General features: G+C 47.9%; 1 protein-coding gene and 1 non-coding gene across 3 annotated transcripts; one reads left to right on the forward strand and one right to left on the reverse strand.

Annotated features, from left to right (window-relative positions):
* Positions 1 to 27,786, forward strand: DNAJA3 (DnaJ heat shock protein family (Hsp40) member A3). 2 transcript variants are annotated; one of them, XM_032397729.1, is made up of 12 exons: positions 1 to 279; positions 3,568 to 3,701; positions 7,617 to 7,700; positions 8,462 to 8,662; positions 9,702 to 9,854; positions 16,213 to 16,360; positions 17,410 to 17,474; positions 18,984 to 19,112; positions 19,636 to 19,751; positions 20,589 to 20,686; positions 26,682 to 26,797; positions 27,438 to 27,786. In XM_032397729.1, the coding sequence occupies exons 1-11, from the start codon at positions 69 to 71 to the stop codon at positions 26,783 to 26,785; spliced, it is 1,443 nt and encodes a 480-aa protein (XP_032253620.1). In that variant the 5' UTR covers positions 1 to 68; the 3' UTR covers positions 26,786 to 26,797; positions 27,438 to 27,786. The 2 variants fall into 2 exon arrangements, with proteins under 2 accessions (XP_032253620.1, XP_032253621.1); XM_032397730.1 differs by lacking the exon at positions 26,682 to 26,797 and having other exon boundaries at positions 4 to 279.
* On the reverse strand, positions 10,617 to 10,722 carry LOC116627828. The gene has a single exon (XR_004298545.1). It is a non-coding gene; the product is annotated as a U6 spliceosomal RNA (small nuclear RNA).

The raw sequence follows: 27,786 nt of genomic DNA on the forward strand, positions 1-27,786 counted from the left end.
CGGCCGCGCGCTGTCCTCGCGAGGCCTCCTTGAGCCGGGTGGCGCAGGCGCCGTGTCCCTGGGCCAAGATGGCGGCGCGGTGCTCCACGCGCTGGTTGCTGGTGGCTGTGGGGACCCCCCGGCTGCCGGCTGCAGCGGGGAGAGGCGCCCGGCCGCCCAGGGGGGGCGTGGTGGGGGCTTCGCTGGGCCACAAGCTGAACGTCACTACCTTCGCGCCTTCCTTGGGAGCTCGGGGTTCCGGGGCGCTGCTGACATTGAGACCCGGTGTCAGCTTCAAAGGTGAGGGCAGGTTCCAGAGCCCGAGTGTGGGGGCTGTAAGGCCCGGAAGGGAGTGGCTCGATCCGGCTGCGGGGGTGGCGGGGTGGAGGGTGTCTTCTGACCTGTAAGAGGAATTGCTTGGAGAGACTGGCAAGCAGGAGGCAGAGAGGCCCAAATGGCTTCTCAGAAGTCGTGAACAGGGGAGAGCTACATGGAGCCCGGCGGCGGTAGTGAAACGCTCCGTAGGCCTACAACCTTCACTTCTCTGTCAACATTTCTAGAAGCCTTTTTCCGGCCTGCCGCTGCTCCGTTACCCTATTCCGTTCCCGTCTTCTCCCTTCACCTTCTGGCCGGAAGGGAGAAGGTAATTACTTTTCGGTGAGCACCTGTTATGGTGTTAGGCATTTTGTGACCCATTTCGCTTGATGGTAACAATCTTGCAAGAAGGGTGTCGTCATTCTCATTTTAAAGAACGGGAACCTGAGGTCATAAAGCTAGATGAGAAGAGTTGTCCCAAACCCAGGGCTGTCCTTTAATAGCTTAAGCTCTTTCCACCACATGGTTTTAACTGAAGGGCACACTTAACAGTCTTTGCTAAGTCCTTAAATGGGTAATTGTAATAAAAATACAAACTAACATTTATTGAGCACTTTCCATGTACCAGGCATGGATCATTTCCCATGTGATAGACACTGTTGCTGTTCCATTGTATAGATAAAGAAACGTAAGCCTAGATGTTAAACAGCTTGTATAATGTGACAAAGCAGAAAGATGGTGGAGCCTTGGTTCAAAACCAGCTTTCTTAATTTCTGGAGGCGTTACTGAATTAATATGTATTAAGCCTCTAAGTGTTTAGCATTGATGGTTCTGTTCTGTGTTGGATGACATCCATTATAGTGAGAGAAGGAAGGAAGAAACGTTGAACCAACCATGTGTCTGAATTATGCTGTTGGTCGTGTTCCCTAGTCATTCTCCTGTCTGATGATCTTGCCTGCTTCCTGGATAGCCTCAACACCCCTGGTTGTGTTTTGTGTTCAGATTAATCTTAAGTGGTCTCCCAGGCTTCCAGTTTGTTGTTGTTGTTAGCGCTTTCTCATGGAAAGCCCATCGATTCCGTTTAACCCTTGCAGTGTCTCCCTATTGCCTGCATGATAAAATCCGGACTCCTTAGCATAGCTCAAAGGCCCTTCAGTTTATTCCTAGCCCTCATTAATCATCATCAGCATCATTACCTCTAACCACCCCTCTACATGCATAAAATCTAGTTACATCACTAGTTACTAAATGCACGAGGACTTTCCTGTGAACCAAAGGTGATACATGATTTTGCAGCCAAATGAGGCACTTTTGAGCAGTAAAGGGGAAGCTGTTTCAAATAACATCAGGACTGTAGGTGTAATTCTGGGCGGATTCAAACCTTTCCTTAGCCTGGTTAATTTCTACAGCTTAACAGCAGCTGCCTGTCTGGAACTTTTTCAGTTGGATCGTCAGTGGTTCTCGACTGGGGATGATTTTGCCCTCTACAGGACGTTTGGCAATGTCTGGAGACTTTTTTTTTTTTTTTTTAAGATTTTATTTATTTATTTGACAGAGAGAGACACAGTGAGAGAGGGAACATAACCAGGGGGAGTGGGAGAGGGAGAAGAAGGCTTCCCGTGGAGCAGGGAGCCCGATGCGGGGCTCGATCCCAGGACCCTGGGATCATGACCTGAGCCGAAGGCAGATGTTTAATGACTGAGCCACCCAGGCGCCCCTGTCTGGAGACATTTTTAGTTGCCAGCGTGTGGCAGGGGTAGAGGGGGAGTAGAGTGTGCTACTTATAAATAGTTGGCCAGGGTGCTACTGAACATCCTTTGACATACAGGTATTTTAATTGGCCAGGGATGCCATAACAAAGAACCACATTTATCCTCACAGTTCTAGAGGCTAGAAGTCCAAGATCAGTGTTTTGGCAGGGTTGTCTTTAAACACCCTGCCTCCAATCACATTTTGAGGCACTGGGGATTAGGGCCTCAATACGTGAATTGGGGGAAGAGGACAGAATTAGCCCATAACAATAGGAAAATCCCTCCACCAGGAGGAATCCAGTCCCATCATCAACAATGTGAGTTTGAGAAACCCTGATTAGGTGACTCTTTGTGACTCTGCATGTCCTTGTATACTAAAAGCTCTTTGCACACTGCCTCCCACACTCTTCTGCAGGACTGTAAGCTCCTTGGCTTTGGCTTTTTTCTTCATCTTGTGTCCTCAGTGCCTACTACAGTGTTAAGATCTTGAATACACGTAAGCTTCAGAAGGGCAGTTCCCTTTCAATGGTCTGCTACCTATTCCTGGAGCAGAACCCAGTGCCTGGCAAGTAGTAGATGCTCAGTGAGTATTTGCTGAATGAATGAATGGTGAATCCAGAAGCTTCTCTGTAGGCAGAAGTCTGACTTGGAAACCTGGAGTTGTCGCAACTCTTATGCCTTAACGTGGCTCCCTTTCACCCCCTGCCCTGCCCTGCCTATCTTCATTTGTCACAGGATGTGTTGGGGGTTAGGCAGGGCTCAAGGTGTGGGGTGGCTCCCCTGCTTCACTTGGTGACAGACCAGTCCAGCTTAGTTCTCTACCACAGGCCCCGAGGGCAGTTGAGTGGGGCAGAGTGTGTCTGCTGGTGGCTGGTCCTCCTGGTGCTGATGCCAGAAGCATGAAAGGACATATGGCTGCCTGTCTTGGGCTTTGACCCATTAGCTGCTCTGGGGTAAGCAGGTTCAGGCCTAGCGCCTTTTAACCCTGTGTGTCCTTTGGTGGTGTAATTAGGGTACCCCCTCACTGTATTGTGATCCAGCAGAATCAGCCCTGCCCAGTGGTGTTTGTTTTATATTCATTATATACAGTGGCCTTGGCCATTTTTTTTTAAATTTTTTTATTGTTATGTTAATCCCCATACATTACATCATTAGTTTTAGATATAGTGTTCCATGATTCATTGTTTGTGCATAACACCCAGTGCTCCATGCAGAACGCGCCCTCCTCAATACCCATCACCAGGCTAACCCATCCTCCCACCCCCCTCCCCTCCAGAACCCTCAGTTTATTTTTCAGAGTCCATCGTCTCTCATGGTTCTTCTCCCCCTCCGATTTCCCCCCCCTTCACTTGGCCATTTTTGAAGTGCAGTGAGTTTGGTCTCCAGAGGGCTTGGAGGAAAGCTGACTCCAAAGCTATGATCTCCGTTCCTTCACAGGTATAACCTGGCTGGTTGTTTACTCACAATTTCCTTTTGTTGAGCACATTCCCAGAGTGATTTTCTTTCCTTTTTTCTTTTTTAGGACTAAAAAGTTACCCTTTTGTTTGTACTGCCTCCTTCCACACGAGCTCCCCTTTGGCCAAAGAGGATTATTACCAGATACTAGGAGTGCCCCGAAATGCCAGCCAGAAGGAGATCAAGAAAGCCTATTACCAGGTCTGTATGGAAGCCAGATTTTAGGGACAAGACTGTAGAAGGGATGCTGTTGGTCTAGTCTGCTCACCAGTGAGGTGTATCTACCCATACGTATGGGTCCCGTGCGGCTGACAGTGTAGAATGAGATGAGAACAATGGGTGTTCCTGGACTGTTCCTCAAGCACATAGTGCCCTGCTTGTTAATGCTTCAGAAAAAAAGAGAGGAAGAACCAAAGATTTTTATTTTTATTTATTTTTATTTATTTTTTAAAGTCTTTTTTTTTTTTTAAGAGTTATTTATTAGAGAGAGAGAACGCCTGTGTGCGCACGTGGCAGGGAAGGGCAGAGGGAGAGGGAGAGAGAGGATCTCAAGCAGACTCCCTGCTGAGTGTGGAGCTTGACGTGGGCTCGATCTCATGACCCTGAGATCATGACCTGAGCTGAAACCAAGAGTTGGATGCTTAACCGACTAAGCCACCCAGGTGCCCTGTTTCCCCTTTTTTTCTATTTATCAGTAGTGCTGCTGGTAACATCCACGTATAAGTTTTGTGTAGACCCATGTTTTCATTTCTTGTGAGTATGTTCATATACCTAGGAGTGGAATTGCTGGGTCACATGATAAATCCGTGTTTAACCTTTTGAGGGACTGCCGGACTATTCCAAAATGGCTGCACCATTTTACATTCCCACCATCGGAGGGTTCCGACTTCTCCGCATCCCCAGCAACACTTGTTCTTGTCTGTCCTTCCTTTTTTTTTTTTTTTTTTATTAAAAGATTTTATTTATTTTTTTGAGAGAGAGTGAGTGAGCGAGTGAGAGAGCGAGCACAAGCCCAGGGGGAAAGGCAGAGGGAGAAGAAGGCTCCCCACTGAGCAGGGAACCCGATGTGGGGCTCGATCCCAGGACCCTGGGATCATGACTTCAGCCGAAGGCAGACGCTTAACTGACTGAGCCACCCACGCGCCCCTTGTCTGTCCTTTTGATTATAGCCACTCTACTGAGTGTGAAGTGGTGTCTCACTGTGGTTTTCATTTGCTTTTCTGTGGTCGCTGATGATGTTGAGCATCTTTGTATGTGCTTATTGGCCATTTGCTGTATATGTATTCAGATTCTTTGTCCATTACTGGGTTGTAATAGAACGAGCAAAGGCACGGGGGTAGGAGGCAGAGACCCTGGCTTGGGATAGTGAATAACATGCTGCTTGTTTTGAGCTGGAGGGTAAGGTACCAGATGTAAGAGTGGGAGAGGAGTGAACTCCGGGGCCAAACTATCAGGACACATGAGGCTGTTTGTAAGCACTAGAAACTTAATTTAAGAGAGAGCAGGGAGGGGCCCGGCTGGCTCAGTTGGTGAAGCATGCACCTCTTGATCTTGGGGTCATGACTTTGAGCCCCACGTTGGGTGTAGAGATTACTTGAAAATAATAAAATCTATAATATGAGAAAAAAGAGTAGGGAACCACTCAAGTTTTTAGGTGTGGAAATGAAAAGATCAGGTAAAGCTGTGCAATTTAAAAATGGACATTTTTATAGTAGCCTTTATAGAGAAATTTCTGGGGTCAGACCTTGATGAAAGCTTTGGGTGTATTGCATCATTCCATCCTCCTGACAGGCCTGGAGAGGTTATGACATCCAGCCAAGTCCCCATCAGTCAATATGTGTCGTACGCGAGACTAAAATACTGCAAAAGATCTCTCTTTTCCTTAAGCTAATCTCATGAGTATACCGCTCTGTCTTACCTGGCTTTTGGGACCAGCTTTGTGGCCCACGATGATCTACTGGCTGTCCCTGGAGATCCTGCTTCGGGGTTAACACACAGCCTCTGGCCTGCTTCCACGAGCTGGTGTGAGGACCAGCATCTCCAGAAGCAGGTTGAGTTCAGAGGCACCAGTGGAGCCCTACTCTGCAGTGGCGGAGCTTCTCCTGCTGCTGCCTTTGTTCTGTCTCCCTGACTTTGGGGAGTGGGTGGATGTTTCTGGCAACCTGCCAGCACCCTCCATCCTCCTGGAAACCAAAGTTGGGTAGCACATGACCATTTCTTTCTTTGTAGGCTTAGGGACTTGTATTGCTTTCTTTTGCTACCATGGAAGATTGAGAGCTGTTTGATTCTTATTGTAAAGAAAGGACTCTGTGGGGTCAATTATTTGCCAGGCTGATTTGTAAAAGGGGATTAAAGTGACCTATGAACCAAAAGCAGGAGTTAGACTTATTCTAACGAGGAGCTCTCCATTGACGAGAGCTCTTGGTCATGGTACACTCCACCTTGGGTGAAAGCAAGTTCCCTGTCACAGGAAAGAATCCTGTCATGTTTCTCAGACTTGGATAATGTGCTGACACCCCTCTTTTTTTTTTTTTTTTAACTGTGATGGGTGTTTAAAAATTACGTTAAAATGTACCCAATCCCCTTTGAAACCATATGAATCTCACATGATCGTGTTTGTCTAAAATGAGACTGTTTTGTCCTTCTGTCTCCAGCATGGCCCCGTGATGTCATACAGCCCTGTGATGTGTCTGAGAACTTGCTTGAATTTGAACTCCTTTGGGTCCTCATTTGGCACTCTGAGCCGTGACGCTGTTTTGTCTTTAGTTGGCACAAACTTGATCTTTAAATATGACATCTCCCCTCATTCCTTTCACCTAAGCCGTGGACACAGTACCTCACCTGTAAGCTCTAAGATTGTCTGCTTCGGTGCTGTATTTCACAGTGGTCATCCTGATGGTTTGGGGTATACTGATAACAATCAGGAAGTTTTGGCTCATCATAGACAATTTAAAATTCCTGTCAGAACTTATTAGATGCCCCCACCTCCTGAACATGTCCTTCTGCTCCCTTTTATGTTCTAATAATAGCTGATGTTGAATGTTACTGTGTGTCATGCCTTGTGCTCATTTTATTTTTATTTATTTCTTTTTCTTTTTCTTTTTTTTATTTTGTTCAGTTAGCCAGCATATACTACATCATTAGTTTTTGATGTGGTGTTCAATGATTCATTAGTTGAGTATAACACCCAGTGGCCTTCTGCTCCTTGTAGAATATGCGTTATTCTCATTTTATCCCCACCACAGCCCTGTGAAGTAGATACCGTTATTGTCATCTTGCGGATGAGGAAATTGTGCATAGTGACATTCTGCCCAAGATCCCAGGGCTAGCAGACAGTGGCTCTGGGCACTCTGATCCTGAGGCTCTGCGCTTAACTTCCCGCATCCTGACTGCAGCCACTCGGGGTGTCAGAGCCACGCGGCTTCTCCAGTAAGCTTTAGCATTCTGTGCGCCTCCTTTCCTCACGTGAGGGACCTCGGTAAGCCAGGCTTGGAAGGCATCGGTAGCCACGGCGCACACAGTGAACCACCTACTACGTGCACAGCACTGCTCAGAGCAGCCACAAGGTCACCTTCGTTTTAGAGCGGCTCAGACACATGTATGCTCTGGACAGCTGAGCGGGTTTTTTAATATTTTAAACCTGTGTTTTGAATAGGCAGTATATTTCCTTTATTCAGAATTTGAAAGGTACAAAGGAGTATACAGTGGAAAGCCTCCCTCCTTCCCGTTTATCTACATCCCTCCTGTTGCAATCAGTGCTACCAGTTTATTGTGTGTTCTTTCAGAATAGTTTATACAGCTGGTAGTTAGTGTCTTCTCTTTTTACGTAGATGGTAGTCCGTTGGACACAGTTTTACACTGCTTTCATAAAGGTGCCCAAGTTCTAAAGGATCAGTTGTTATTTTTGGTAGACATTTGTTGTGGTTGGAAAATGTGTATATGCCTCAGATTTGAAGAGACAGGTTTATTTTAACGTCTTAAACCTTGTCCTAAGTATTGCTGTTGGTCACAAAATCTTAAACAACTGCTATAAAGGAGGTGAGATTGTGACTGTCTTTGGGGTCCACTGTTAGTCATCATCTTGTGTCCATAGTAATTTACCATTTCCTCCCTTAGCTGGCCAAGAAATACCACCCAGACACAAATAAGGACGATCCCAAAGCCAAGGAGAAGTTCTCCCAGCTGGCAGAAGCCTATGAGGTAACACGACCTACCTGTGTGTGCAGCCGCCGTCTTTTAGCTGCTTGTGTACATCCGAGTGTGTGGCACAGGGTGGCCTGACACATCATGAGGTCCCGTGTGAAGGCTGTGTTCCCCATGCCAGATTACCTCAGTGAAGAAAAGATTCCCAGGTCTCCCGCTAGATCCCACTTGGCATCTCAGGAGAAAACAGGATCTAATCATCTGTATTAACAGAGCTCCCAGGTCGTTTGGATTTATAGTCAGGTCTAGGAGCTCCTGGTTGGGTTAATTAATCCCATACTTATTTGATGACCCCCTTACTTAGGGCATTGCTGTCTCCTGGGGCTGGTGGGGATTGTAAAAGTAGAAGGCTGCCCTTGAGGAATTTGAAATGTAATCAGAGGGATGAAGCACGTACTTGTGGATGACTGCTGAGCCATTCCAGAGTGACCTTCTCCCCAGACTTCGAGCATCTGAGGGGTTCAGGATACATAGAGTGTCACATATCTGCTCTTTGTGTGTATGTGTGTGCACTCGCGTGCGCGCGCATGCCACCGGCCGTTTGGGAGTAAGTCACAGACCTCTCTCTTTATTCTTCAGTCATCCAGTGTGTGTTTTCTAAGAACAAGAACATTCTTTTGCATGACCACAGTACATTTGTCAAAACCAGGAAATTTAATGTTGCTACAATCCCCTTATCTGTACTTGGTGTGCACTCATGTCTGTGTTCTGGGCATTGGGAGACTCGGGCGGGCCTGACTGCTGGGCCTTTCCGGTAGGTGCTGAGTGACGAAGTGAAGAGGAAGCAGTATGATGCGTACGGCTCTGCTGGCTTCGATCCTGGGGCCGGCAGCTCCGGACAGAGCTACTGGAAGGGAGGCCCCACTGTTGACCCAGAGGAGCTCTTCAGGAAGATCTTTGGGGAATTCTCATCATCTTCTTTTGGAGATTTCCAGAGTGTATTCAATCAGCCTCAGGAGGTAAGCTCCTTGTTTTGAAGAATCATTCACATTTTAGCTGTTCAATGTGAGGCAAACAGATTTTATCTGTTTCTTTTTCTCAAAAAGAAAAAGAAAAAAGAAAAAGACATAGCAGCTCAATAGAATGATCTGGAAGCCACCATTTTGGTAGAAATCATTCTAATGTTTAAGTAAAATCATGTAGGTAATATGTGTACATTCATTTTAACTATATTCTTGCAGCTGCTTAATCAGGCAGCCTAAGGCTAAGGCTCTCGGGGTGTAAGTATTTTATCTTGAAGGCCTGCTACATTATTCTAGGAGAGCTCAATCCAGTAGGGAGATACACGGCATATTTATGTCCTAATAAGACATGATCAGAGTTGAAGAGAGAGGGGGAATGTTTTATGACTTAAGTTATGATTGTGGATCTTTCCAGCTGTCTTTAAGGACTGTGTCCAAATATTATCTGTGAACGGTTTGTTGAAAAGTACATTTTCACTGAAAACAAACATTCCGTTTTAAAAATCCTGAAGAGTACGGCAGAATCACTTGAGTCCCATCCATTCTTATTAGGCCGAGGATATATAAGTAAAATAGTTAAAAAGTAGTGTAGCTGGGTGAAGAGATGAGTAGGTGGAGCACAGAGGATTTTTTAGTGCAATTCACATTTAGTGGAAGTACTCTATGATTTTATAACAATGGACATTTGTTCAGACCCATAGGATGTACACCACCAAGGGTGGACCGTAATGTAAACTATGGGCTTTGGGTGATTATGATGTGTCCATATAGGTTCATCCTTGATTAAAAAAAAAAATGTACATTCCGGTGAGTGATGCTGATGATGGGAGAGGCTGTACATGTGTGGGGCAGGGTGGGGGGGTGTGTGGGTGACCTCTCTACCTCCTCCTCAATTTTGTAAATATAAAACTACCTTAAAAGAAAAATTAAAAGAACTGGAAACTGCTGACCATTGCCCTCCTTTGCTTTTTAAAGTGGAGGATCATGTTGGTAATTATCAAAAGAAAGATGTCAGGCTGTCCTCTGATTTCTTTAGTACATCATGGAGTTGACGTTTAATCAAGCAGCCAAGGGGGTCAACAAGGAGTTCACCGTGAACATCACTGACACCTGTGAGCGGTGTGACGGCAAGGGGAATGAGCCTGGCACCAAGCTGCAGAACTGCCACTACTGTGGTGGCTCCGGAATGGTAAGAGCCCCCATCCCCACCCCTTCCCTTGGGGCCTCCCACCTCTGGCCCACCCACTCTCTTCCTCACCATCCTGCTTTCTGTGCTCCCACGGCTGGTTACCTGGCAGTACTTAGTGCTTTGAGAGGCCGTAATTTGCTGGGACTGTTTTAGCTGTAACCTTCTTTTTCCCTGAGTGCTCTGTCTTGGTCAGTGGTACTGCACTGTCCTCTCTGAAAATACACTTGGAGATATTTTGGTAATTTGAAACCATGGTGGAGGGAGGGAGGTTTAAATTTCGCTTGAAGCATCATCATTTTTTCTTTCTTTTTTTTTTTTTTTCTTTTTGAGATTTTATTTATTTGACAGAGAGAGCACAAACAGGGGCAGCGGCAGGCAGAGAGAGAGGGAGAAGCAGGTTCCCTGCTGAGCAGGGAGCCCAACATGGGGCTCAGTCCTGGACCCTGGGATCATGACTGAGCCAAAGGCAGACACCCAACAAACTGAGCCACCCAGGCATCCTGATAAATTTTTTATATAATACAAACTTACAGAACAGTATAAAGGGTCACTCCATTATTCCTTAGCCAGATCACCAGTTGTCAGCATTCTGTCCCATTTGCTTTGTCATCTGTGTTATGTATTTTCAAAGAACAAGAATGTTCTTTTACATAACCCTAGTGCAGTTGTCAAAATGAGGAAATTTAATGTTGATACAATACCATTATCTGTACTTATTCACATTTTTTCTTCTTCTTCTTCCTTTTTTTTTTTTTTTTTTTTTTTAATATGGAACGCTCCACGAATTTGCATGTCATCCTTTACGGAGGCCATGCTAATCTCCTCTGTATCATTCCAATTTCAGTATATGTGTTGCTGAAGCAAGCACTCACATTTTTTCAATTGTCCTTATGGTGTCCTTTTTTTCCTGGTCCAGGATCCAAGCTAGGATCTTGTGTAGTATTTGGTTGTCATATCTTTTGTTTCCTTTAATATCAAATAGTTCCTCAGCTTTTTTTTTTCTTTATGACCTTGACATTTTTTAGGATTACAGGCCAGCTGTTTTGTAGAATGCCCTTTATTTGGAATTCATCAGATATTTTCCCATGATAAGATTCAGATTATGTGTTTTTGGCGAAACACCACATCCCTTTCCAGTGGATCATGTCAGGAGTCATAAGGTGTCCGTTTGTCCCGTTAGTGGTAATGTGACATTTGATCACTAGTAGTTAGTTAAGGTAGTGTCCACCAGCTTTCTTCACTGTAAAGTTATTAATTTTCCCTTTGAAATTAATGAGGAAGTTGTGGTGAGGTACCCTAATACTCTATAAATCTCCGGTTCCTCATCAAACTTTCACCCAATAGTTGTAGTGTCCATTGATCATTCTTGCCAATTAGTTATTACTGGAACAGTCGCAAGATGGTGATTTTCTGATCCCAGCATCCCTCTGCGTGTCTTAGTTGGCATTCTTCTGAAAGGAAGAACTTTCTATTCTCCATTGATGTATTTATCATTCATTTATAGCAGTATGAACTCAGGTATTCTTATTTTATTCACTGGGCTGTAATCGGTATAATTACTGCTTTCGATATTCAAATTGTTCTTGACTTGGCCTGTAGAGTCCCTTCTAGCTGGCTCGTGTATCCTTTGACAGGTCCCCCTCATTCTTTGAGCACTTCCTATCACAGTAGGATGTTCTAGACTCAACTTGTGCTTTTCCTGCCATACCCTTGAGCCAGTCGTTTCTCCAAGGGGTCCTGGTTGCTTCTAGTGTCTCCTGGGATTTAGAAACCAAGACGTGTGCTCTGGGTGTGCTCATTGTGTCTGGAGGTTTGCTGTTTCTACGCCCTCCCACAGACTAGGCCTGGGAAAAACATATGTGTGTGCTTGTGTGCAAACACGCATGTATATACCCATATCTGTACTTCCTTCCATACTATTCACATTATACGTAGACATGTACACGCACACACCTATCCCTCCACCCACTATTGCTCTGACAAACCAGTGAGTTCAACGTGATAGTTCCACTTCTAGCCCAATACCACAAGGTTCATCTAGTCTTCTGCCTGTCTGTATATGAAACTTTTTTCTGATAAAGAGAAGTCTGGCTTTGATTATCCTCAATATATTTACTCATTTGCTCAACCCTGTAACACAAAAAGGAGTTTTAGGATTGTTACTCAGACCACTGTGAAAAATAGTCCTAGTTACTGGCATTTGCTGTTTAGAGTTCTTTTCATCTTTTGATTGAAGGTGTATAGTTAAAATACTGTGCTCAAAAGTTATTTGGGTCAATTCTTTTTCTCCCCTTTCACTATGATTATATCTCTATATATTTAATTGTAGTTAGGTTTTCATTGATTATGTTTGTATTCCATTAAGATGGATTCCTGTTTGAGGGGATTGAGAAGTTCTCTACTACCCACCTTTAAAATCAGTCATTGTGTGTGTATGCTGGTATGAGGTAGAAGTTGTCTTTGAGAGCAGAAAAGTTCTTAAAAAGTAGAAGTCCCTGATAATCCCACCACTCTAGCATTTTAAGTTTGTTTTTGTCCAGTTGATTAAGAACTTCATTTTTGGGGACACCTGGGTGGCTCAGTTGGCTAGGTGTCTGACTCTTGATTTTGGCGCAGGTCATAGGCTCAGGGTCGAGCAGTTGAGCCCCACATTGGGCTCTGTGCTCAGCGGAGAGTCTGCTTGAGATTCTCTCTCCCTCTGCTCCTCCCCCTACACGCACATGCAGTGCACACATACTCCCTCTCTCTCTAAAATAAGTAAATCTTAGGGGCACCTGTGTGGCTCAGTTGGTTAAGCATCTGCCTTCGGCTCAGGTCATGATCCCAGGGTCCTGGGATTGAGCCCCACATAGGGCTCCCTGCTCCGTGGAGAGCCTGCTTCTCCTCCTCCCTCTGCCCCTCCCCACCGCTCATGCTCGCTCTCTCAAATAAATAAAATGTTTTGGGGCGCCTGGGTGGCTCAGTTGTTAAGCGTCTGCCTTCGGCTCAGGTCATGATCCCAGAGTCCTGGGATCAAGCCCTGCATCGGGCTCCCTGCTCCGCGGGGAGCCTGCTTTTCCCTCTCCCACTGCCCCCGCTTGTGTTCCCTCTCTCACTGTGTCTCTCTCTGTCAAATAAATAAAATCTTTAAAATAAATAAATAAATAAAATCTTTTTTAAAAAATCAAAAAAATGGAACTTTATTTTTGTTTTAAATTAGTTTTCGAATAGGTAATATATGCAAATCATTAAAAAGTTAGTGGGTACAATTGTAAATAATGTAAAATAAGTGTCCCTCCCATTGTCAGCTCTCAGCCATTGTGTTTCCACTCCTCAGAAGCATCCCCTGTTGTCTTAGATGCGTGTACACATACGCACGGTTTTTTATACTTTATACTTTTTATACTTATATAATTTTATAAAATTATAATTTTATAATACAATTAGCTCTGTTTGTACCTCAGTATTTTATTTTGCTTCTACTTCTCAGTGTATTTGGCAAACACTCTGTGTACATAGCTGCCCCAGTCTGCATGGCCACAGCGGTTCCTTCACAGATGCGCCATCCCTTACCTAGCCAGGCACCTGTTGATCTTGTGCTGGTACAGACACTGAGTACCTTTACATAACCCCATTTCTCATGCTCATTTTGCATCTGTCACGTGTGAGGTTGAACATCTTGAGAATTTGAGGACCAGTTTTCCTTTATGTCTCTTCAGCCTTTTTTCCTTCTCACTGTTGGGTAATTGGTCTTATTCTGAGGCATTTGTAGAAGCTCTTATTTTGTTTCGTTTTGTTTTAAAGATTTTATTTATTTATTTGACAGAGTGAGAGAGAAATCACAATTAGGCAGAGAGGCAGGCAGGCAGAGGGAGAGGGAGAAGCAGGCTTCCCGCTGAGCACAGAGCCCGATGCGGGGCTCGATCCCAGGATGCTGGGATCATGACCTGAGCCAAAGGCAGATGCTTAATGGACTGAGCCACCCAGGCGCCCCAGCATTTGTAGAAGCTCTTTCTAAATTAAGTAAATTAGTCCTTCGTCAACGATTTGAATTGTGTATTTTCTAGTTTGTCATGTCATTTTGAATGATTTTGCTTGTATGTGTGTAATTTTCAACAGTTGAGGATCATACATTGCAGTTTTCCCGCACTTTTCATGTGTTGTATTTTTCCATGTCTTTGAGTATTTCTAAATATTATTTTTGATGGCCAGATAAGAGTCCACTGATGGGTGTACCCAAAGTTATACCTGGTCCTGTTGAGAAAAGGACCAGCTTGCTGCTCAGTGTGCAATCGAGCAGATAGTCCTCCAGAGGGTGCTCCTGGGGAGCACGTGCATTCCGTGGCTACAGTTTTGGGAGCTGAGTTGCTGCCACTTGTTACGGATAGTTTTCATTGGTTGTTCCCAATTCCCTCTCACTTCAAAGGTCCTTTCTCCAATGCCCTGAATTGCTGTAACTTCTTTAAAAAAAATTTTTTTTTTCTGAAGAGATTGAGATAAGGTAGTAAAGCCAAAGTATATTTCTCTAAAAACATGATGTTGAAGACTAGGAAAAAATATTTGTAACACGTTTGCTAAAGGATTAGTGTTCCTAATATGTAAAGAGCTCCTTCAGAATAATGGGGGAAAGGCCAGCAGCTCATCAGGAAAACTGGGCGAGGTGAACCGTAGAGGAAATGTGGGTGGGTGGTGAACATCTCAGCAGCCTGCAGGGACCTGCAGGTGGAAACCAGATGCCCTTGGCTCACCCTCCAGGGGGGCAGGCGTTTCAAAGATGGTCGCAGTCTGTGCCAACAAGCCTGTGGGACATGAGTGTGCACACTCCCTGACGGCACTCTGGCTTATGGGAATGGCAACTCTAGGAGCCGTCAGACCCTCGTGTGTGCGTCTCTGTGGGGAGCTACCCTACAGACCACACTCGGGACGCAACGTGTGTACAGGGTGTCCCCTGCAGCCTTGTGTATAATACTGAAGCCTCAGTGACCACCAGGAGTGAGTGGCCTGAGAAATCGTGGTGCATCCAGGTCACAGGATGCTGTACACTGGTGAGAAGTGCTTTCTGAGATCATTTAATTGTAAAAACCCAAAGAAACGCTGTAGCACCGTGTGCATAGTGCTGCCTTGGGTGACTGAAAACCCGTAATGTGCACATAGATGGCTCGAAATGCGTGTGTCCGGCCGGATAGAGTAGGATACACAAGCATATCACCGTGGCTGTGCCTCTGAGGAGGGCGCCTGGAACAACTAGGAGACGGGGGTGGGGGGACATTTAACTGTTCACTGTACCTCCTTTTCTTACTTTAGAATTTTGTACCATGTGCAAGTAAATATAACACTTAAATTTTTTTTATTATGTTCAGTTAGCCAACATAGAGTATATCACTGGTTTTTGATGGAGTGTTCAGCGGTTCATTAGTTGCATATAACACCCAGTGCTCATCACATCATGTGCCCTCCTTAATACCCATCACCCAGCTACCCCATTCCCCCTCCCCCGTCCCTTCTGTACCCCTCAGTTTGTTTCCCGGAGTCCAGAGTCTCTGACACATAAATTTTTAAATATAATAATTATTTGTCCCAGCAGTTCCACCTTTGGGGTTCTGTCTTATAGAGTAGAAGCATCAGAACAGAAGGGTATATGTGTAGAGGTTTTTTTCTGTAGCTTTGAAACATAAGTTTTTTTGTTTTTTTTTTTTAAGATTTTTATTTATTTGGGGGCGCCTGGGTGGCTCAGTCGTTAAGCATCTGCCTTCGGCTCAGGTCATGATCCTAGGGTCCTGGGATCGAGCCCCACATCAGACTCTCTGCTTGGCGGGAGGCCTGCTTCTCCCTCTCCCACTCCCCCTGCTTGTGTTTCCTCTCTCGCTGTCTCTCTCTCTCTGTCAAATAAATTTTAAAAAATCTTTAAAAAAAAAAGATTTTTATTTATTTGAGAGGGAGAGAGAGAGCGCGAGAGCAGGGGGAGGGAGAAGCAACAGACTCCCCGTGGAGCCGGGACCCTGGGATCATGACCTGGGCCAAAGGCAGACGCTTAACCCACTAAGCCACCCAGGCGCCCAAAAAGAGCAGTGCTCTTTTTAAGATGTATTTGTTCACCTCCCCGGGGATTTCAGGAACCTCTACAGAGGCACTATCTCATTTTCTGAGCTCATATAATCAGCTTGGTGATTTGGCGTTGAGAAGTTAGCATGTTCTAGAAGATCAGATTGACAACGTGAGCCCCTGCCCCTGTGCTCTGAGGCGGCGTGTTTTAGTGCGTGTTCACACAGAACATTGAGTCTTCAGTGAGACATTTCTCTGATGCATGTTGTGTCCCCAGAGGCTTGGCCGTTAGAGTTAACCTGTGTGCTTAAGGTTCTATTTTTCTTCTCTTTATTAGGAAACCATAAATACAGGCCCTTTTGTGATGCGCTCCACGTGTCGGAGATGTGGGGGCCGAGGTTCCATCATCACGACTCCCTGCGTGGTATGCAGAGGAGCAGGACAAGCCAAGCAGAAGAAGAAAGTGGTGATCCCCGTGCCTGCCGGTTGGTCCTGGGCTCCTCCATGCACTGGGGGCTGGGAGAGCTGAGGCCTTTGTTTCCTTGTGATTGGGCTGTTGGAGAAGCTATGGTTAAGGGCCTGGAGCCCTGGACTGGAGGGGCGGACTAGAATCTCCTTGAATTTTCATCTTTGCACTAGTTCTGCTACAGGCTACCCTTGCATGCGACATTGGGCAGAAGGGACCTGACACGTCTGCTCTGCTCCTGTGGGGCTCCTCCACCTTCCATCAACGAGACCAGCATGGTCCCCACTGCCAGCCCAGTCTGCACCACCACTCCTCCCTCCTGGCCCCCAGGGGCAGCCTATGACTGCTCTCCCCAACTGGCTCTTTCTCCTGGGGCGGGCTTTCCCCTGCAGGGTGATCATGTCACCCGCCCTGCAGAACATGCTGTGACTGTTGGGGTGGAGTAAGGCCTCCAGTCTCAGCCCCTACTGGCCTCTGCAGCCTCCGTCTTGTTAGTCTCCCCTGGTTGCCTGCCCTGCGTGACTTTCACGTAGCTCCTTGAACAGGCCGTGATGCCTTCCAGGACAGAGCAGCGTATACCACTCCCTGTGTCTCAAGCTCACTTTCCACCTTCTTTTCAGCAGGCTAACTCTTCTCCCCAAGCTCCTAGCACGAGTGTCGCTTCCCCGGGGCAGCCTTCTGGAACTCTCCCTGTTCCTTACACGTCCTTTGTCTTTTCCTTCTAAGAACATGATCCTCTTTGTAATGATGCGTTTGTTAGTGTTAACTCTTTGGTCGATAGCTGTCTCCCCTACTAGACTCTGAACTCACTGAAATACTACACAGACTGGTAGGAGCAGGGGTCCAGTACACTTGGATAAAGGAATAGAAGGTGCTCTTGTTTGTTTATCAGTTGCTGTATTTGCACCCTTGAAAAGTTACACTCGTTGGATGTACTGTGTGTAATTGTGTTGCTCCTCACAGGCATGAGTAAGCAAGTCAGTGGTTTATAAATGGATCTAGGGCAGAAAATTCCTTGGGAGGTCCCAAGATAATTCTTCCCTTTTGAACTTTTGTTCTTCCTTATAGGAGTCGAGGATGGCCAGACTGTGCGGATGCCTGTAGGAAAACGGGAAATTTTCATCACATTCAGGGTAGGTGCTCTGCCTGTACGGCTCCTCTCCAGCCCTCTCCCTCTGGGTGTGGGTGCAGCCCGGGCTTCTCGCTAGAGAGAGGTTGGCGCTTCATGGGAGCATATCTGGCCATCTGCGTTTCTAAGGGCAACAGTGGCCACCTTGGTAGGGTTGTTAAACATCCGTCACGTCAAACCTTCGTGCTAGGTTTGGACGGAGCAAAGTTTCCTCAAGATGTTTACAGGTTGGAAACATAGCACACATAAAAATGCAGAACACATCTCCTTGTGTTTTTAACTTATGTATTGAATTGTTTGTGGGAATAGCAAGTGCCAAAGGTACAGCTTTACATACCGTGTGCAGGAGCAGACCTGGTTTTCTGGAACGGGGGCATGGTGAGGGGGATAGCGCCCTGTCCTGGCAGCCCCGCCAGGTGCACGCCTGAGGAAGGCCGCGCAGGCTGCGTGCGAGACTCCTTCGCTCGTAGCAGCGAGACTCTGACAACAGCCTGCTCCGACAACAGCCCTCGGAGAAGAGGGAGAAGAGCGTGGCCGAGGGCACCACACAGGGGCCATAGTGCCTCAGAGCAGCCAGAGGAAGAAACCAGAGCCACACGTGTCAGCACGACACATCTGGAGACTTCTCAGTTACCAGTGAGGGAAGGAAAGCGGATTGCAAGCAGAGGCAGGGAGGGACACGGTCAACAGTTCACACGTGAGATGGTGCCACGTATTATTTGGGGACACGTGTGTATATGTAGGAACGGTCACTCCTCCATTCATCGTGGTGGTCACTCGGGGTGGGGGGGGGCCGGAGGGTTGGTACCTCAGCTGGGTTGTGGGCACTGTGTGTGTGTGTGTGTGTGTGTGATGTTACTTACTTTGCCTGTTCGTATGTGTGTGAAATACTTCATAATTTAAAAGAAAGATAAAAATACAGTAAAGGGTGAACTGCTAGACCAGGAGATACAAGACAAAGGTGACCTGCTGGAAGCCAGGCTCTACGACAGGTAGGCCCCACTCCCATGTGATAATAGACAAGAACACAGAGAGGGCATGGCTGCGAGGCAAGGAGTATCTTTGATGCCCAAAAGTGCTTACAAAGTTGGAGTCATTCCCGTGCTGCCCATCTGTCTTGAGGGTAGTTTATACCAAATGACTGTTAGGAGAATAAACTGTTTGCCTTTGTAGATGTACTAGTCTGTGTAAACCTTCCATTAGAGTAAGATTTTTGTTGTAATGTTCAAAAAGCCAATTTTACTTTTTTATTTGTCAGTTGAACGGCTTGATCTGAGACTGACACTCTTGCATTGCAGCATAGAAACAAATCTGATGTAACTCCTGGAGCCTGGGGCCATGTTCTGCTTTGGCGAAAGTACATTCTCTCCCTCGTTACTCTGTTCCTCACACAGAAGCAGCGTCACCGTAACACATGTCAGGGCCTGTGCCCAGGCTGCTGGGATGTGGGGCTGTTGTCCTTCTCAGGGAGGACTTCTCCACCCGTGACTGCATCTGTTGTGCTTGACCCTAGGTGCAGAAAAGCCCTGTGTTCCGGAGGGACGGTGCAGACATCCACTCCGACCTCTTTATTTCCATAGCTCAGGCTCTTCTTGGAGGGACAGCCAGAGCGCAGGGCCTATACGAGACCATTACCGTGACGGTAAGAGGGCGGGGATGTCTTTGCCAGTCTTGTACTTCATCACTCTTTTTTTCTGAAACAGCTGAGAAGTGGCAGAACCTGTGAGCAAGCAGCATGTCAGGGACTCAGAGATGAGGTCTGGGGGAGGCAGGAGGAACGTCAGGCCATTCCTTGGGTTCGAATCACAGACCGTGGGCCTTGACTGTGGAATCGCCAGGGAAGGCAGTTCCTGGGTCAAATCTGCTCCTCTACGGGCACCAGGCACCAGCCTCAGCAGCATGCCTCTGTGTGGGCCTTGCCTCCTCCCTGCTCTTACTCCCTGTGCTCCCGCACTCCTCCTTGTGGGCTCATCTCCCCAAACCACCTGCCTGCAAGTCCCCGTCACGGGCTCTGCTCCGGACGGACCTCAGTTTAGCCAGTTTCCATGTGGTTGTCTAGAAACCTGAATGGCAGTTCTTTCCTAGGAGTAAGTCTTTATGTAGTGAAATGTTTCCATTTGAGTAACTGGAGACCAAGGCAAACCACAGATTTCCTTTCTTTATAGATCCCCCCTGGGATTCAGACAGACCAGAAGATTCGGATGAGTGGGAAGGGCATCCCCCGGATTAACAGCTACGGCTATGGAGATCACTACATTCACATCAAGATAAGAGTTCCAAAGTGCGTGCCCACGTAGCCATGGTGAGGTCCGCCCGATCTCCGCACCTTCCCCACCCAGCAGGGCCCGGGTGAGGGCTTTTTACCTGCCGGGCCCTGTGGTGAGCCCCCCGGCCTGGGCCCGCTGTCCGCTGCTGTGAGCACGGAGGCTTGTGCAGGCTTGTGCTGCTTCCTCCCTCTAGCCAGGTGTGTCCTGCCCGAGTTCCCCCTTGCAAAGTGGGCATAATAAAAAAAAAGTGGACTCATTAGCTGCCCCAAAATTGAGTAATACATCGGGCATATGTGGCTGTAGCTGCTGTCATTTTTGTTATTACTGCTGTCAGGGCACTGGGGGTCTGCTGGGAGAGGCAAATCTGTAACTGGATCATGGCTCGTGACATCTGCATCCTCTGGGAGGAAGATCTGAGCGCAGTGCTGGGGCCTCCCACCCCTCTGGGGAAGACTGGCTTAACGGGACTCCTTTTAGTTAGTTAACTTCCTACATAAGACACTTGTAAGAGGCCCCCCCCCCCCTTTAAGTAAACTGTTTAGTATTTATGGCAGCTGTTTAAAAACAGCTTAGGGTATTTTAGGAGATTTTCTTTTGTCTTAATGCTATGCTAATTTTCAGGTGAACAACAAGGATTTGACAGTTCGATAGGTGATGGGGTGCTCACCGTGATGAGCATAGCAGTTTCCATTTTCTTGATTGAAGCTTCGAGGGTGTGGCTCTTAGGTTCAGGGTGTATCTCCCTGCCTGGGTCGGGGGCCCCACATTTCCCACATGCTGACATGGGAACTGGCCAAGCCCGTCATTAAAGGGCTGCCTGGAGGAAACACTCAACTGTGTTTGGTCCACAGGAGACTGACAAGCCGGCAGCAGAGCCTGATCCTGAGCTACGCTGAGGACGAGACCGACGTGGAGGGGACAGTGAACGGCATCACCAACACCAGCACGGGTAAGGCGGCACGGCAGCGTGCGGACGTCCTCTCAGTCGTCGGACACACGGTTCCGGAGCATGTTGGGGTTTCCGCTTGCAGGGAGCAGGGTAGAAAGAGGGGAGCTGGGGCACCTGGGTGGCTCAGTTGGTTAAGCGACTGCCTTCGGCTCAGGTCATGATCCTGGAGTCCCGGGATCGAGTCCCGCATCAGGCTCCCTGCTCAGCAGGGAGTCTGCTTCTCCCTCTGACCCTCCCCCCTCTCATGTGCTCTCTCTCTCTCTCATTCTCGCTCTCTCAAATAAATAAATAAATAAAATCTTAAAAAAAAAAAACTATAAAAAAAAAGAGGGGAGCTGTGAGCTAGGAGGAGCTGAGTGCCAGCCGCGCTCCCGAGTGAAGCCACCCTGACTTGCTCTGTGTGCGCAGAGGTCAGGAGGTCAGAGAGTGCCAGCCTGCCTCCTGCCAGAGAGCAGCCGTGTGTCTCCCAGAGCTGCTCTGCTGAGTTCTATCCCCGGTTCTGCCACTTGCCTTGTGACCTTGGGCACAACCCTACATGACATTCCTTGTAGCGGCTGAAGGAGAAGATGGATTGGAAGGCTTTCTGCAGTCCTGACCCAGAGCGCCTCACCGAGACCTCAGTAAAAAAGCTGGTCACGTGACTGCAGATCCGCCTGTGCACAGCAGGTCTGACTCTGAGTTCGTCTGGCCATGAGCACATGCCTCATTCACTCTGCACTCCAGTGTCATGCTCTGTCTGTGGAGTGTATCTACATGTTAGTGATCTGACACCGAAATGCTGGCAGGTGGGAGCTTCGGTGAAGGACACTGTGGCCGTGGCACCTCTTCCCATGGGAGGTGGGGGTGCGCTGCGGAGGAGTGCTGGTCCTCTGTTGGTGGGGACGGGCTGTGCAGGTGCGCTGGCTTCAGCCGCCCATGCTTCCTCCTCTTTGCCTCATCGTGTTTTTGTCTGGGTCTTGCACGCCCCTCCCATGTCCTCAGAGCCCGAATGGTCACTCGGAGCAGGTGGTGGGAGTTTCCCAGGGAGTTGGAGGGCTTGGCCTGGGAGCCCAGGGGTGGCGGTCCCAGCGGCAACGGACTCTGCATGGACTTTGTTGAGCTTCGTTGAGTCCAGGGGACCAAGTCCTCTGTGCAAAAGCAGCCACCACAATTCCTGTCTGTAGCCTGACCAAACGGAATGGTTTGGTGCCTGAACCTTTATATTCTTGTTAACATCCCTTGAACTAAAAAGAAGTGGGAATAGCTCTTCCACCTAATTCTGGTTGTGCTCCTTCAGCGTCTTCCTGAATTGCAACCGTTCCCAGTCACCTAGCATGACTTGCTCTGCAGACACCCTAGCTTTCCTCCTCTCACCACCTACGGGGAGCTTGACATCTGCCTGAGTGAGCCCACGATGGTGACGTGGGCCTTGTTCACTATATTAGAATGTTGGTGTTTTTATCAGTTCCTCTCTGGTCGTTTAAATTGAGAGTTGGTCATAGAGTCAGTTTATGAGTGTCCTTCTGACCCTTGTGGCTTTCATGGTTCCTTGTCCTGATAGCTCGTTCCCTTCCCCATGTTCAGCCAGGCTTTGTTGGGAACCTCATGTGTGCCAGACACTTTGCCAGTTCTTTTAAAATTTTTATTGACATAATTTTGCTGAGTGTAGCTTAACTTTAATATATGCACTGGATGCGTTTCTAAAAGTTGTTTATAAAGTATAGTAGGTATGTCAAATTATTTTTCTTTTCCCATTCACTTTCATTGTCATTTCAGAGTTGTATTCCAGTGGAAAATTTGGCTCCCAGACATAATTTTTTATTTATTTTTATTTTTTTTAAAAGATTCATTTGGGACAGAGGGAGAGAGGGAAAGAGTGAGAGAGAGAGAGCATAAGCAGGGGGAGCAGCAGAGGGAGAGGGAGACTCCCTGCTGATCAGGGAGCCCAATATGGGGCTCAATCCCAGGACCCCAGGATCATGACCTGAGCTGAAGGCAGATGCTTAACCAACTGAGCCACCCAGGTGCCCCTCAGATCACTTTTTTAACAGCCTCCAATACACATGAGTCAGGGTGTCCTTGGAGACTGATGAGAGTCATCACAGATACAAATTGATTCCTGGGTGTCTGCTTTCGTTAGGGGAAGGGGCACCTGGAACGCATTTGGGATAGATAACAGTTACATAGGAAACTGACCTAAAGTTTTGGGGGGATTTAGTATCCCTTGATCATTTTTGGTTCCTAATGCAGCTGGTGAAAACCTTAATGGCTGAGCCTAACTTCTTTCCCAGTCTGTGAACCAGAAAGTCCAGAAAGTCGTGGTGTGCTTAGGGACTTTTAGGACTCAAGGCTAAGCAGTAGGACACGGGGAATCAGGACAGTCTGATGTTACTGTGTGACTTTTTGAGTTAAAGACAGTGTGGCTTATTTATGTTTCTGGATCATCGTTAATTCTTGGTGACAACAGACATACGTACGTTTAACTGTAAGTGTAGAAACCAGTTCCAGAGCTCATTATTTGGGTATCCCACCTGCTGTTTCTCTTCTCTGACATAGTTGACGGTGTTGACCTTTACACAGGGTGGAGGCAGGAAGAAGATGAAGGGAAAGACATTTTAACAGAATGAGAGGTACTCTTGCTGGTTCAGCCTGTGCGTGTAGATGGCTCAGGGAGTCAGGCTGTCAATATAGACCTGCGCCTCCACCTGTAGGGTGACCCAGTCCTCAGAAATCAGATCCTGGAATCCCGTTGCCCGGTTTCTTTAGACATATGTTCATTGAGCATTTGTTTTGTGCTAAGAAATGACGTGCACAGACAGGGTCCCTGCCTTCAGCCAGCTTACAGATAACGGGAGAAGGTGGCAAGCGCTGAACCCCAGATATGTGCCAGACCCTCCTCATAACACTAGGACTTTGTGCTTATGGAGAAAACAATTTGGCCCCAAAACGTGGCACATATTCATGGGATGAGCATTACCTGTTACTCTTCCCCTGGTATCACCTTAAATATAAACAGCCATCAAGCAGTTCTGACTTGGGATCCCTGCCTGTAGTAAGCTGGCATGTTCTTTGAATCCCCCAATACCTTGCATAGCACCTGGTGCAAGGCTGCTCATAGTAAATGTTGGCTGAGTTTATTTGAATTCATTTTCCTAACCATCAGCTGAGAGATGCTCTGAGGGATGGGAGTGTAAGCCCTTCTCAGGAAAGAGGAGACCTGTGGCCTCAGCTTGGACCTCTGTCTGTGTTGGCTGGGCAGCCCCTCTGGCTGGGGTCACCTTCTGAAGGTGTAGACTAGAAATGCTCGTGTAATGCCCATTCAGCTGGAGTGGGCTTCCACCATGGGCATTTCCTCTTCTAAAGGCAGAAGTCAAATACTGGCTGTATTTACAGAAGCTTCGGAAGCCAAGTGCCCTTGTTGGTATCCTAGTCCTGAGATCAGCAGGCACCTGAGTGTCCAGGATATCCTGTAAGGACACATCCCTCCTCCTACCCCAGGCTAGAAAAGCCATGTGTTTATAGACTTTGTCATCTATGTACATAGTTTATTCCTGATGCTTGGTTCAGAATTGTAAATTCAGTGCTTATATCCTTTGATGTCCCTGCCAGTAAACCTTATTCCTGAAGGAGACTGTAGTCCTTATATCCAAATTTAAAATAGAGATGAGGGGCGTCTGGGTGGCTTAGTTGGGTAAACGTCTGCCTTCAGCTCAAGTCATGATCTTGGGGTCCTGGGATCGAGCCCTATGTTGGGCTACCTGCGCAGCGGAGAGTCTGCTTCTCCCTTTCCCTTTGCAGCTGCGCGCGCGCTTTCTCTCTCTCTCTCTAATAAATAAAATCTTTAAAAACATAAAATAGATGCGATGGTGTTCCTGGTTGTAGGGGGTGAGAATTTCTGGACGTGTGTCTGTGTTTTGTTGTTTTGTTTTTTTGTTGTTGTGAATCATTAACCAGTTAACTAGATGCTTTTTCTGGGGACTTTGGCCACCGTGGCTCACATGCCTGTCGCCATGGGGCATAACTGCTTCCAGCCTTCCGGGTGACAAGGACAGCAGAGTTGGGGGAGGAGGGTGACGGCAGTCTGAGTGTTTCTGTGCCCCATCGTGACTGGTAGCTAACAGCTTGGGTTCTGAGGTCCGCTAATGCAGGGCCCTGCTCTGCTGTTATTAGCTGGAAAGCCTTAGGCAAATCACTTCCCTCTCCAGGCGTCAGCAGTAGCATCTGTAAGTTGGAAACGATAATAGCACGTACTTCACGGGGTCCTTACATGATCAAATGAGATCAAGTAGGGAAAGCATCTGACATGGTACTCGGCACGTGTTAAAAGCTCTACCAGCTCTAACATAGCGACGCATGCACACACATAAAGATTTGTCATCCCCGTAACAAGAACATGACGAAATTCAGTATTCTTGCTCTCCTGTGTCTGAGGAGGCCCAGGAGTGATGGGAAGTTTCTGGTTTGTGTGTTGCTTTGTGTTAGGAGGGTCTTTGTTACTTAAGCCTTTATGTAAGAACGGGGACAGAAGGGACTAAGGGAAGGCACACATGGCCTTGTCATCTGTGGTAGTGGCACCTCTGCTGTGGTGACTGTTCAATGCCTAGGTCCTCCGTGGGGGGGCCCCTGGGAGTTGGGGATCACCTGGCCTCCTTGGCTTTGGTGATTGCTCCGACCTTGGTTAGCACATCCTTGTTTCGGGCCACTGCTCTCTCTCTAAACTCTGAGAGCATGCCAGGTGCATGGGACTGCCCAGGGGGCTGAACCCAGGACGGCCCTGCCCACCCCTTCTTGGGGCCTGGTACCCTGGCTGAGACCTTGGGGACCGTGACCATTTCTTCCTCTGCCGCACACTGTACTTGGCATATGCGTCCTAGCGCATCAGTGACGTGCCCTACAGTTTAAAATGCTGAGTATGGGTGCATAGTCTAGTTCATGGCATTCACATGCCCTACCTGCCTACTGGTTGGCAGATCTTGAAAAGGACGTGCTTATGCAGCAGCCTTGATCTCCGTAGCCTCTGCTTGGGCCCTGAAGAAACAGCAGAGCAGCTTCCCTTTGTCTGGAGCATCTGGCTCAGATGCTCTTTTTTTTTTTTTTAAGATTTTATTTATTTATTTGAGAGAGCGAGCGAGAGAGAGCATGAGTGGGGAGGAGAGGGGGAAGCAGGCTCCCTGCTGAGCAAGGAGCTGGATACAGGGCTTGATCCCAGGACCCTGGGATCATGACCTAGTCTGAAGGCAGTGGCTTAACCGACTGAGCCACCCAGGTGCCCCTCAGATGCTCTTGATAGGGAGTTTGCCCAGTGACATACAGGGTCCCCCGCTGCCATCGTTATAGGTTAGAAGAATCACACATGTTGTGGGATTCCACGAGGCAGTGAGTCCCCTCCTTGAGTGTCCCGGAGACGTTAGGTGCACATGTATGGAGCATGGAAGCTGGTAGGTTGGTCTTGGCACGTGTTCTTCACCTTCCAAGAGTCACTGGTAAGGTTTTTAAGAGCTTGGGTTCTGGACCTGACTGCTTGGGTTTGAACTCCGTTCTCCCTCCCACCTACCAGCTCTGTCACCTTGGGCAAACTACCTAACCTCTCTGCATTTGTGTTTTGTGTTTTATTTTTTTTCATCTGTGAAATTTACTTGTAAAGGATTAAATGAGCTCCCGTGAAATCTGTGTAGCCTGGCCTGGATGGCATCTGGCACTTGGCGGTTGTGACAGTTGTTACGATGGAGATAGCTGGTCATTGTCCCTCTCTGCGTCTTGTTTCCCTGTTGTGGGCCAGTGACTTGAGGAGCAGTTGGGATACACTAAAGCACGGAGTGGCCCATTTGCTTCAGTCATCTGACAGGCGAGGCTGTCCTGGCCAGCCTGGGAGTGGTCCCCTCCCCTTTCAGGGTGGTGCTTGGTGGCTTCTTGAGTGACCAGCCCCTGGGTGGCCAGGTGTGGGTAGGCGGGGCCAGGGATGGGACTCCTGGAGGTGGTGCCCTTCACCCCAGTTCTTTCTGCTGTTTGTGCCCAGGTGGCAGGACCATGGATAGCTCCGCAGGAGGCAAGGCTAGGCCTGAGGCTGGGGAGGACAAGGAGGGATTCCTTTCCAAACTTAAGAAAATGTTTACCTCCTGATACCTAGCCGAGGTAGGAAAACCCTGAGGTTTCTTCCCCTTTGTATCCCTGTGAACTAATCCCTGTTTTCCCTCACTTTAACCAATATCGTACCCCTGCTCCCTACTCCCCAGCCTTAGAAGAGGTGCCAATCTAGGTGTGGTGTATCTGGCTCTACTCAGAACCAGGCCTCCTGGTCTGTGCAGATGCCTGCATCAGGGCAAGGTGGCAGCCTCAGCCAGCAGCGCTGGGCTGAACCCAACTGCCCCAGCTGGCCTTCTGTCATGCCCACTTTCTGGAGAGGTTGCACGGGGGTGGGAGGGGGGGCGCCTCACAGCCCTCCTTCCACCAGCTGCCAGGGGAACCAGGCTGCCCACGGTCACAGAGGGCAAGTCATAGCAGAGCCAGGCCTAGAACTCAGATCTCCCCAGCCTCCTGTCTGATTCATAGCACCCATCCTGCCTGGGAGGCACAGGGCCATGTAAACCTCAGGGGGCTGCCGGGAGTCACGCTTGCTCACTGTGATGTCTTGGGGACTTGGTTTTCACTTCTTCTGGTCCCTGGTGGCTGGGACTCCTGGTGCAGCCCCCTCCCAGGGATAACAGAAGCTCACCCACAGGGTGTCTTCCTCCTGGGATGCTGGTGAAACGTAACCATTTGTGTCTTGGCTCAGGAAAACGGTCCACTGGAAACTAGGCTGGGAGTAGCAGCCCCTCCTCATGGCCAGGGCACCAGAAGGATTCCAGAACAGCAGCACCAGGCCCCTTTCTGCAGAGGGCAACAGCAAAATCATGTGACAACATACGTCTCCACGGAACGGTCATGGGACAGCCCCTGGGCAGTAGGGTGTGGCATGCGTAAGGGATGGTAGAACTGTCCTGTCCATGGGTAGGTAACGTGGCCTCTTCTGGCTCAGGCGGAATAAAACAACTGGACATCTCTTCCAGAGCTAAAACTCTAATTTGGAATCAAATGTGGAGATATTAGTTAAAGAATTAAAGGCCATGCTTACAGCTTAAAAA

The sequence above is a fragment of the Phoca vitulina genome, unplaced genomic scaffold (assembly GCF_004348235.1).
Source record: "Phoca vitulina isolate PV1807 unplaced genomic scaffold, GSC_HSeal_1.0 scaffold102, whole genome shotgun sequence".
NCBI classification, from domain to species: domain Eukaryota; kingdom Metazoa; phylum Chordata; class Mammalia; order Carnivora; family Phocidae; genus Phoca; species Phoca vitulina.

Excerpts from the sequence above, each read along its gene's own strand:
- DNAJA3 (XM_032397729.1), top strand. The coding sequence starts at position 69 with ATGGCGGCGCGGTGCTCCACGCGCTGGTTGCTGGTGGCTGTGGGGACC. Across the intron at positions 280-3,567 it reads ACCCGGTGTCAGCTTCAAAG|GACTAAAAAGTTACCCTTTT; the intron begins GTGAGGGCAGGT and ends TTTCTTTTTTAG. Across the intron at positions 19,752-20,588 it reads ATCAAGATAAGAGTTCCAAA|GAGACTGACAAGCCGGCAGC; the intron begins GTGCGTGCCCAC and ends TTTGGTCCACAG.